Source organism: Daktulosphaira vitifoliae, unplaced genomic scaffold, assembly GCF_025091365.1.
Source record: "Daktulosphaira vitifoliae isolate Bord-2020 unplaced genomic scaffold, ASM2509136v1 Scaffold_4, whole genome shotgun sequence".
NCBI lineage: Eukaryota > Metazoa > Arthropoda > Insecta > Hemiptera > Phylloxeridae > Daktulosphaira > Daktulosphaira vitifoliae.
The window spans coordinates 21004775-21016478 of NW_026099575.1; the positions used below are offsets into that span (position 1 = coordinate 21004775).

General features: G+C 22.9%; 2 protein-coding genes across 6 annotated transcripts; one reads left to right on the forward strand and one right to left on the reverse strand.

Moving 5' to 3' along the window:
• Positions 1–199: 199 nt before the first annotated feature.
• Positions 200–7155, forward strand: LOC126905904 (uncharacterized). Of its 5 annotated transcripts, none has more exons than XM_050686036.1 (11): positions 202–756; positions 1388–1532; positions 2815–2900; positions 3187–3210; positions 3273–3426; positions 3547–3623; positions 5442–5604; positions 5714–5790; positions 6526–6549; positions 6623–6776; positions 6843–7155. In XM_050686036.1, exons 1-11 carry the CDS (start codon positions 673–675, stop codon positions 6941–6943), a joined length of 1089 nt encoding a protein of 362 aa, XP_050541993.1. In that variant the 5' UTR covers positions 202–672; the 3' UTR covers positions 6944–7155. The 5 variants fall into 5 exon arrangements, with proteins under 5 accessions (XP_050541994.1, XP_050541993.1, XP_050541997.1 ...); XM_050686038.1 differs by lacking the exon at positions 202–756 and adding an exon at positions 930–1013; XM_050686037.1 differs by lacking the exon at positions 3187–3210 and having other exon boundaries at positions 200–756.
• Positions 7156–7158: 3 nt separating this feature from the next.
• On the reverse strand, positions 7159–9881 carry LOC126905906 (uncharacterized). The gene is made up of 5 exons (XM_050686042.1): positions 9704–9881; positions 9018–9075; positions 8880–8912; positions 7929–8132; positions 7159–7750 (listed from the first exon to the last, which is right to left on the reverse strand). The coding sequence occupies exons 2-5, from the start codon at positions 9055–9057 to the stop codon at positions 7365–7367; spliced, it is 663 nt and encodes a 220-aa protein (XP_050541999.1). The 5' UTR covers positions 9058–9075; positions 9704–9881; the 3' UTR covers positions 7159–7364.
• Between the last annotated feature and the right edge of the window lie 1823 nt (positions 9882–11704).

The window sequence follows — 11704 nt, forward strand, 5'->3', positions numbered from 1 at the left end:
CAAAAATTTGATATCACTGTGTTAATATTAATCACAGATAATCAATTCTTTTGTTATCAATTATCACTTGATTAAAAATGAAACGATTTTATGATTTGTACAATAACTTTACTGTGAAGTATTATTATTTTTAACGAATAAAATAATATGCCAAATGTCTACAAAATAGCAATACGGTTAAAAAAAATACATTTTTATGTTAAAATTGTAAATAAAAACTAAAAAATCTATAAGTTATTTATTCAATTTTTTTTTATACAAAACTAGTTTAGTGGTTTAATTATGGGAGACAATTTGCAAACGGCTCAAAAGTTTGCCCTTGTTTAGCATAATTTAAAATTATGCCCCCGGTTGATAAACAATCAAAGTAATCAATTGAACGATAACAACAACTGTTAACGTCCCCTATGTAGTATATGTATTAAATGGGCGTAAAAGTATCATATTTAATTAATGATACTTCTACTCCCATTTATAATGCACAGGTATACAGTAAATAATAATTATTTACTGTGAAAAATAAATTTCTCAAAAGCCAGCTGAGTTCACTAAATATTATTACGAAATTTTATAAAACGTTCAATATCTATCAACACTATATAGTAAATTTTCTATAAACTAAATACAGTTATTTTTATTTTCAATATTTTTTATGGTTAAACAGTAATTGAAATGTACCTAAGTAATATTATATCTCTTATTTTTTTAATTTTATTTAATATCTTATTAAAAAATGCAATCGCACACTTGAACGAGGTAATGTCTGTCAATTTGTAAAGCAAATGTACATATTCATTATATAAATATAAACGTTATAAAAATAATGTTACATTTAATAACTCAAACTATTCCTAAAAAACTCAAAACTTAATATAGTTTTATAATAGTTAAAACTTTTATTTTTTCTAAATATTTTCAATAAAAATTATTAAATTATTCAATAAGAAATTATATATTTTTAATTAATTTAGCAAAATAATTTTCAATATCATAAATTACGTTTAAAGGCCAAAGTAAAAATTATTGTATTTGAGAAAACTTAATGAAATATATTTGTTTTTTTATAGTGAAGAAAGTTTTTGTGGTATATTTTTAATAAATGTTAAGAGAAACTCAAAACTGTTCAAACGGGGTTTATATTTTTAAATAAATTATCAATTCTTCCCAATTATTTTTTAATGTTAAAATTTATAACAAGCTAACGATTAACCCTTTATATTGCCTTTATAGAAACTATAATATAGTTAAATTAAAATATAAGTTATACGTGAAATTTTTATACTGTTGTTATTATTATGATCTCATATATTATTTCATAAAAAAATGTATTTATTTACATAAGCACAATTTATTTTGTACAATGTGTTATAATTTTTTTAATATGCAGCATACTGAAAGAGCGATAAATATAATGAAAAAAGGATCTGTTGGTGCAAATTTAGTTAAAGAAATCCAAGAAGTATTAAACAAATTAGGTTTTGAAAACGATTTACTTGAAGTAGGAAAAATCCTATTGATGTTTGACCTCGCAAGTAAAGTTGAAATTATTTTTACCGTGTACACTGTTCAGGACTTTTCACAGGGAGATAGACATAAATACATTTTTTACTACCGATTTCAAAATCCTATCTCAAACAAGGAATTATTTTTATCAAAGAAGTTTTCCATCCTATCATTTCTCCGTGCAACCTCCTCTTGTGTAACATTGGATACCTTTAAGGTATGTGGTGTCCAAGCAGCGGCTCGTGGCGGTTACTAATCACGTTAACTGTACAGATTAGTCTCCAGTGCGCGAATGCAGCTAGGCGACTGTGCAAAAGATGTCTATAGTTATAGTGCACGCCGACATATAATTCATGCAGTGTTGGATGACCTCCACGACGGACTGTGCTTTGGACACTGTTCCAAAGTTAAAATTTCGTATCAGGAATTTATGAAACTGTGCAACAGTTTTCATTATCAATTTTTACATCGGTATTTTCGAGAAGAATATCATAATAAAAATATTAAAATTTAGTACCAGGGATTTATAAGAACTAATGCATTAAAGTATTTCGAGATGTTTTCCAACTTATCGCTAGCGATTTTCAAGCGGCTGACAATATTATTTTAAATTAAAGAATTCAATAGTGATTCTCATGAATCCCTGATACTAAAATTTTTATTTTTATATGAGACTCTGTACTATCAATACGATACACACAATTAATTTATAAGTAAAACTCATTAAAACACGGTTTTAAAATTAATAATTTACAGTTTAAATGTTAATATAAATTTATTATTGTTATTATTATTTACCGTTTTGGAGAAATTTCGATGGTTTACTCGGTATTTATTAATGGGAGAGGTGAGTAAATATAATGAGAAAATTGACTACCTCCTTCAATTTATATCTTAAATTTGTCATTATATTCATCATTATCATCCCTTACCTTTCATTATTCCACGGCAGGGGTAAATTATATTTTTTACGGTCCATTAACTGCTAAGTTCGGATCAGGACAATTTATTAATAATAATTATTGCTAATATAGATTATTTTTTATTTATTAAAAAAAATCATTTAAAAAAATATTTTCACTAGAAGTTTTTCAAACATTTAATATTACAATAACTGTCATAACAGTTATTGTAATACTAAAATTATTTTTATGCGGTTATTAAATGTTTGAAAAATGTCTAGTAAAAATATTTTGCGAGCTTATTATTTAATAAACAGCAATTAATAGATGTATAATATCATATCATCACTTAATTTGATTTATTAAAATCTAGTCGTTATAATAGTATTTTTATATTTTTACTTTCAAGAACAAGATCATTCAAATGTTCAAAGATTTATGCGAATATTAAAAAAATATGGATATGAAGATTTATTACACAAGCAAGTAAACGTTGTAAGTTTTATATATTTTAAAAAATGTCTACAAAATTAAATTTAAATACAGGTATTTTGTTTTTATGAATATCACAATAACCTTTGTTTTATATTAGTTATCTGTAATTGAGTTATTTACATGTTTTTATTTATTTTGATGTATTTACTTATCGGGTATACAAAGATAAACTTACATGATGATTTTNTTGATGTATTTACTTATCGGGTATACAAAGATAAACTTACATGATGATTTTAGTGATAAATAATTAATAAATATTTTGAAATTTTGTTTATGGTTTTAGAACAAAAACGATAATTCTAAAGAGGTTTGTTTGATGAATAACTACAGACTAATTAAATTTAAGCTCTGAAATATATTTTGTTATAGGATGAACAGTACATTAATAAAACATACTCAGTCATAGACAATGATAGTAATGGTTTGATACTTATTTGGAATATAAAAAAAAAACTTAATCGTTTAGGATATGACAATTCGTTAATTGAAATAGGACATATCCTGACAAAGTTTGAATTCGAAGGTAAATTTGTCAGTCATTTGCAATTGAGGAGAATGTGTGTTGTTCAAATGGATAAAATCTAAAAATTATTACTAAATTTTGATTTAATATTTTTATTTACCTAATTCTTCAACTTAACAGGAGTACATTATTCAAGCATTGAAGTTTTTTTGAATAATTTAGAGAAAAAAGGCTATTACAAACAATTAAAACTAAAAGTAATTCTTAATAAATAATATTTGATTTATTTCAAATTGTTCTTTGTAATTTTAAATATAAGTATAAATTGATATTCACGACTTATAGCCCAAGATAAAAAACAATATTGCGTCTTACAAGTACACGCGGATGAAGTAAAACTTCTTTCGTTTTGAAGATATCGCGTGAAAATCTATTGTTTTTTTTAAATTTTTTTTATGCACAATTAAAATTATTTGAATTTAATTATTTGAAATTAATGAAATTAATTAAATTACTTAATGAGTTAAATTACATAAATTTACTTTAATATTCGGAAATACAGTGCTAAATTATAATATAAAATATACTTTTAAGCCGACTGTGATGCTCGATAATTTTTTTTTTCAAACTCTCTGTAAAGAAGTTTCACTTCAAAAAAATCAATTAAGAAATAATTAGAAAAACTCAGTATTTTAAATATATTATTTTAAATTTAAAGAACAATAAAGAAAAAGCAAAGTACAGTAGGCATCCAACAAAGTGGAGTTGAGAAATGTTTTAAATTAGAATTGATTGATATTTGTCAGTAGTGAAAATCACTATAGTAAAACATTTCCTAGTGTATTTAATAGGTACGAAAAATAATTATTTATCGGCTTTCGTACCTATTATAAATGTTTTAGGTCAGAAAAGGTCAGTTATTTTAGTCCATCATTATCAGATAAATAACCTTAAAAATAGCTTATAAAAACTATCGTATTATATTTTAGAAACTGGTTATGATATCAAATTCATAATACGAAATAATTTCAAATTTTACTTTCAATTTTATAAAAAACATTGATATTCCGATGCAAAACATTTCAAAATCGACTATTTTTAAAGAAATTGTATGATTTTTAGCTTTGATACCTAATAACTTTTAGAGATCGAAATTTAGATAGTATTTATTTTTTCATCTTAAAGTACATTACATTAGCTATATTTATATATATATATTAGATTTCAAGAAAATGGTTTGGTCATGTTATGAGGAGAGAAGAATCGGAAGCTGTAAGAACAGTTATAGAAATGAATGTTGAAGGAAGAAGAGGTAGAGGAAGACCAAAAAAGAGATGGAGAGATGCTATTGAATGCGATATGAGGACAGCTGATGTGGGAGATCGTGTCAAGTGGATGTTTAGGATAAGGGTGGCCGACCACAAATAGTTGGGTTTAAGGCGAGGACGAAGAAGAAGAGAAGAAGATTTCAAGAAATTAGGATTTTTGGAATATTTTCAAAGTTAATAGAATAAATTTCGGTATGACATTTAGACCCAAAGTATCTGCGTTAATAATTAAATTTTCAAAAAGTATATCGTTGGCGAGATAAATGTATTTTAAATAAAAATTTTGCAATCATTTTTCCAGTTTTCGAAAATTTATTTCAATAAAAGCTTTAATGAATTAGTAATTTTACATCAAGTTAGAACTTGATTAATGTATTCAATTAATTTTATCTTAATGAAATAAGAACGGATTTTAATATTTTATACTTTATACTTTATAGTAATAGGTTTTTTTTTGAAAATTTTAATTTTTCAATATTATGATGCACTTAAACTACTTTTTATTATTTACATTTTTTATTATTCACATTTTTTATTATTTGCAATACTTTAATTAAAGATGTCGCTGAAAATTCTAAAGAGGTGAACGTTTTTACATACAAATATAAATAATGTAAAATAAATATAAACAATTGTTTTGTTAACACGTTTAAGAATAAAACCTTATTTTTATTTTTGGCGACAAAAATTAAACCAAGTAATTAATAAGTTAATTTATACTCCTTTTTGGTCATATATATTTATTAGAATGAACAAGATAACAAACTTATAAAGAGAGCACATGATATGATTGAAAAAGAAGGTGATGGACTGAGTATTGTTTGGGATATTCAGAACAAATTAGAAGAATTAGGCTTCAAAAACTCATTACTTGAAGTGGGAAAAATCCTATTAATGTTTGACTGCGAGGGTATTAATACTCAAATTATTTTGACTAATCATTAATCAGTTATAATTATTACAGGGAAAATTATTTTATATGTTTAAATGATTAACCTTTTAACTATATATATTTTTAGGATATCGTTTTTCGAATATTCAAGAATTTTTAAAAATGATGGAAAAAGACCTTTTTTACGATTTTTTATACGTTCAAGTAAAAATTTAAATTGTTTAAACTTTACTCATTTACATAAAATATTTTTTTTTATTGTAAGAGGTCGTTAAAAATTGTCCTACTCATTTAATTCCAAAATAATTTGTCGCATAAAGATTAATAAAATATGTGTTTGATAAATCAAATCATAATTTATATTAAAAAAAAAAAATCAACAAATTAAATTAAATGTTGACATACATTAAAAATTTTAATAAGAATAATTATTAATGCTATTAATGTTAAAAATGTATCATTCGTAAATAATTAAATTCAGACATAAATTAGATGTAAATAACGTATTTATTAAGTAACTTTAATTAGAATATATTTCGTTTTATAAATTTTAACATATCATCAAAAGAAAGTGATAAATGATTTTCGTAAACATTTTTTTTTAAATAGGTTATTTGTTAGATTTAATTTTATCGATTAAAAAATTAAAAACACAAAAACTCGAGATTCAGACAAATGTAAAATGGTTTATATATTTTATAATCTCACGAATATTTCAAGTTCATTATTTGTTCTATTACAATGTGTTAAATTATTGTAAAGTTTATTTTATAATTTCGAAATAAATACATTAAAAATGTTAAGGTTCTTTTTAAAAAATGATAAAATGCAATTCAATTACAAATTAAAAAAAAAAAATTACATTAATAATATTAGTTATATATTTATTATTAAAAAAAATTTTAAAAACCTATTTAATTTATAAAAACATATTTTTAGAATAAAAATGAATCTTCAGATGAGGTTTGTATTTTTCGTAACAAAGTTTTAATAACCAATCTTTAACTTTTGTAATGAAATTATGTTATTTTATTAGACTAAAAAATATATCGATAGGGTGTTTCATACAATTGAAAACGATGATGAAGGATTGGTGTCAGTGTGGGATATACAATCGAGATTAAATAATATGGTCTATAAGCATTCATTAGTAGATGTAGGAAAAATTCTGATGAAGTATGACGCAGAAAGTAATTAGACCTTAACTATTTATAAAATGTTATTTGACATTTCAAGTTCATTAAATTTTGTTACAGAATTTCGTTACTCAAATTTCAGTCAATTTCTGAGTATTATGGAGAATACGGGGTTTTTTAATTTGTTGAATAGAAACGTAACGTTTTTAGAAAATTCTTGAATATGTAATAATTGTAAATTTATCATTGAATATTGTTCACAATAACTATAAAAACATAAAATTTGTATGTGTATTTTTGTTTTCTATGTTAGAAAACACTGTATTTTCTTGCGTTACTATTAACATTTGCAAAATAATTGTACATAACAACCAGTATAATTTCAGCTTATACATGTATTTTATAATTAATTAATTAAAGATAACAAAATAATTTTTTTGTATTATAAAACATGTTTATATTGTACATTGTTACATGTATATATTTATTTAATATTTTTCTTCATTATAAAAATTAAAAGTTTTCAATAGTCTTTGAGAAAATGAACGTCTTAATTAAACTTTGGTATATAAGTTGACACTTGCATCAAAGTCAAGATAAATTCGAAATATGTCTGAAGTAAATGTTATATTAATTTTTTATTTACTGACCATACCTCCTATAAAATTCTTCTTCGCCGTTTAGGCCGTTCCGGGAGAAATAATCTAGTAACATATTTTTTTCTTCCTTCTTTAATAAACGGTGGAAGAGTTTATATCGCAGAAATATATCTTCTTTAACTGAATAGTCATTTTTTTTTAGGCGATCGCGAATTGCCTTAAGTGTTGCAGAAGGGTATTCGCCTTTTTTTAAATCTTTAAATTTTTGTATAAGTTCTTCATCGGGATTTTCTCCGGGCATAAGATAATTGTACATTAAGAGCAACTCTTCATCAGAAATACCATTTTGGATCCGTTGATTTAAATTTTTTAAATGAACTTCATAAAACAACCTATTCAGTTCTATGATAGGACCTTTTTTTTTTTCAACTGAAATACATTTATAAAAATTGTTATTTAAGAATATATATATATATATATTTATATATATATATATACATATATTATTATTGATATATTTAACATTGGCTGCTTGGCCATTAGTTTTAGTAAATATATACATTAAAAATATTTATATGATTATAAAAGTGATTATTTTGTTAATTACTTTGTCGAATGGCATGTCGTATTTTGCTCAATTCGTGATTAGATATTACTGTTCCTTTAATTACTTCCAGTCGTTGTTTAAGGAAGTTTTCAGAATTCGAATTATACGGAATTAATGAATGAAGTTGCAACAAAATTTTTTTTAAATGTGGAAGAGGATAACAGCCAAAAAAATTACGATCATTTGAATGTGCTTCAATTGGAACTGCAATAATACGATTTTACAAACGCTTCAAAATCTTTAAATAATATTTATTGTTCATTTTCAATTTTATTTTCATTACACCGTTGTAAATATGTACGCGACATGTAATGAGTATAAACTCAATATGTTTAATGTATTCTTATTAATCCTTAGCTTAATTGTCTTACAGTATAGAAGTTAGCTTATTTCTATACCTGCACTACTAATACAGCTTAAGTTTGAAATTTAAGCTTAAATTGTGTTCATAGTAACACTATGAATACAATTCAATTTATTTTGTTTAATTTTAATTCTCAAATTAAAACAATAAGACAAACTTTTGAGAAAAACCCAATGTTCTACTTAAACACTTACTAAAGTTATTCATTTTGTAAATATTTTGCCTACCAATAATACAACTTATTGTAAGAACATGTACTGTGTCTACAAGAAATTAATGTCACAGTGGCTGGTTCATTGTGACATATTGAACAACTTGCTAAATAAAAATCATACATGAAAATGTAAATATAACTATAGGCACAACTAATATAAAATTCTTTGTGGTCTTAAATATTTCCTAAAAATAATTTTATATAACAATATGTATAATTTTCTAAATGGTTGTAAAGAGCTTAGTTCTCTCTAGCTCCCTCTATTAACCCCTATGAAGTTGATCTCAACTATTTAAATATAATTAATAAATAATAAAATCTCTATTATAATTTCTAACATAATAATAAAAACTATTTTGTTTTATAGACTTACCATTTTGCAGATCATGTAGGGGTTTCCCAAAAACTAATAAAATAAATTAATAGATCTATTTTCCTTTTCAAATATTTTAAACAATTTTTATGTAATTATTATAAAACAATATAAATTTATATTTTTGAATGTTATTACCTTTTGAATAAAATAAAAATACTGTCATTAAAGCAAACATTGAAGAAAGTTTATGGATCTACAACAGAATTTTATTGATTTATCATAATTTTAAATAATATTTATAGTACAATTCTATATTCAATTTCAATATGTATATATAGTATTAATTACAGTTCAAAACAAATAAACAAGTTTTAAGTTAATAAATTCTAAATATTGGTTTTTTTAATATTTATACGTAATATTAAAAAATAATTTTGTTTTTGTTACAAAAATGTATTGGTTTAAGTAAATGGCAGAAGACTAAGGAATTAATATTTTTAATAAATTGTTTTTAAAATAATAAATCTTATAACAATCAAATCATATAAAAAAACATTAGTATATTTTACATAGTTGAAAATTTAATTAATTGGTTTTAATATATTGCAATCTTAAAATTAAATTTATTATGTATATCATGATAATTGTAATAGACATTGAAATAATAACAATTTACAAAATATAACAATTTGCAGAAATGATTTAGAATAAATATAAAAAAATTAAACAGAGTTTTTTTTAATTCTGGTAAAATATGTTTTATTTATTTAAGTTTTCCAATTTCGATATACGAGATATTTTTAAGGAGTATGCTCTCCAAATTTAAATATAAAAATCTTATATCTGATTTACTAATACTAGATTAATTAATTTTATTTTACCTAAGTAACGAAAGCTTTAAATCCAATCAATTGTATACTTTTTAATTATTCTAAGTGTTATTTATTTTATTATAGTTTTTATTATGATCAAATAAATTAACGTTTTCTGAGTACTCAAGTTACTTTCGTATAAAATAAATCTTACAGGAAGTTGTATGTTAAAATTTTTACGAAATAATGTAAAATAACTAATATAAAGTCAAAATTATTATTGTTATGGATTATTTCTTTAGATTAGTAATTCTGAGACAAACATAATTTTGGGAGGTAAATATTTTTCATATTGCACCATATGGTTGACGTCATTTTTAAAACAGTTGTTCTGATGTGTAACTTACAAATAAGAACAGTAATATCGATCAGTAATCGATTTACATAACTACAGTATTGGTTGAATTAATCTATTAATTTGTAAAGAATATATACTAAAATATAGGCCTATAATGTTATTATTTTAATCACAATACCATCTCATAACCATAACGTAGTGTCAAATAACTCATAATATATCCATGACAGAAAATTGAGTATGAGTTGTGGAAGTTATATATTTCGAGGTGTCTAAAATATAGTTAATTCTCTAATAAAATAATAGTAAAAAATGTCTATGAATGTTAAAATTACGAATACAATGAAAGAATTTACAATTAGTTTTTATATTTCGTTAACAAATTATTTAGAAAAAAAAAATTAATTTTATGTTGCCTATCTTTTGCCCCTTGAATGTAACTATAATTAAATATTTTCAAAATAAAATTGATTTGTTCTGCTTAACAAATTCTCGATTAATTTATAATATTTTCGTTTTTTTATACTTGATAATTTATATCATATATAAATTAAATGAAAAATGTTTTGCTTGGAAAAAAATGTTTATAATGTAAAACTTGGGAAGTATATTTTAAGGAGTCTGATATAAACAATCTCTACAATTTCTGTTTTTATAATATTACAATTGTATTGCTTAAAATATCGAAATACAGTATAAAAAATTTATCACTCTACAAAGTGAATTTTTTATCATCACCCACTCAATTACAGAATAAAAATATTTATATATTTATGATACCTTTAATTACATATTATTCTTGAACTTAGATTATTAGCTATATAATACTTTTTAAGTTCTTCTTTTATGCCTTGTAAAGGTATAAACTTTGTTTTTCCAAACATTAAATTTAATAGAATGTTTAAAGTTTTATTTTAATAGTAAATGCCATATGAATTTTTAACAAAATTTTATTCATTTATTAGATATAAAACTTTAAAGATTCAAATTTTGTAGTTAATATACACGTACATGTGTAATATACAAGGACTACTGGTAGCTAATTGTTTTTTTTTAAATATGGCTATCATAGATACGTAGCGTTTATTGTCATTTATGATTATTGACAGATATATTTCTGTATTGCCAGTTGGTGTATTTATATATGTTAACTTATAACAATGTGTCTAACGACTACACTTTAAGCATATCTGTTAATAAAGTCATAATTGACAATAAATACTGAGTATCTGTGACATCATAAAAAAACAATTAGCTACCAGTAGTCCTCGTATATTATATATGTACATATATACTGTCTCCAAAAATTAAAAAATTTAAAACTTTAGAGTTTTGTATTTACCAAACGAATAAAGTTATGTCAAAAATTCAATTGCCATTTACTATTAAAATAAAACCTCAAACATTTTATTAAATTCAAAATATGTGTATCAACGTGTGAAAATTATTTGATTTTAACGGCAGCATTTTGATTATTTATGATTCCTATAAATATATTTTGTGAATTATTCCATTATTACTTTTATGAGTAAATAATCATACTCGGAGATTAAACCTATGAGATTTTTAGGAGCTGGTTTTAAAGAGTTTCTTAAAATGAATANGCTGGTTTTAAAGAGTTTCTTAAAATGAATAATTAAGAGGTTCTTATTGCATTAATTATTTATTCTCTTGTAATAATCTACAGAATAATATTCCCGTTACCGATAAAA

Bases quoted from the DNA above. Each gene is read 5' to 3' on its own strand.
- LOC126905904 (XM_050686036.1), top strand. From the start codon at position 673: ATGTACCTAAGTAATATTATATCTCTTATTTTTTTAATTTTATTTAAT. The intron at 3,624-5,441 runs GTAATTCTTAAT...TATATTTATTAG, and splicing joins ACAAACAATTAAAACTAAAA to AATGAACAAGATAACAAACT. The intron at 6,777-6,842 runs GTAATTAGACCT...ATTTTGTTACAG, and splicing joins GATGAAGTATGACGCAGAAA to AATTTCGTTACTCAAATTTC.
- LOC126905906 (XM_050686042.1), bottom strand. From the start codon at position 9,057: ATGTTTGCTTTAATGACAGTATTTTTATTTTATTCAAAAG. The intron at 8,133-8,879 runs GTAAGTCTATAA...GTATTATTGCAG, and splicing joins CCTACATGATCTGCAAAATG to TTCCAATTGAAGCACATTCA. The intron at 7,751-7,928 runs GTAATTAACAAA...AATGTATTTCAG, and splicing joins ACGACATGCCATTCGACAAA to TTGAAAAAAAAAAAGGTCCT.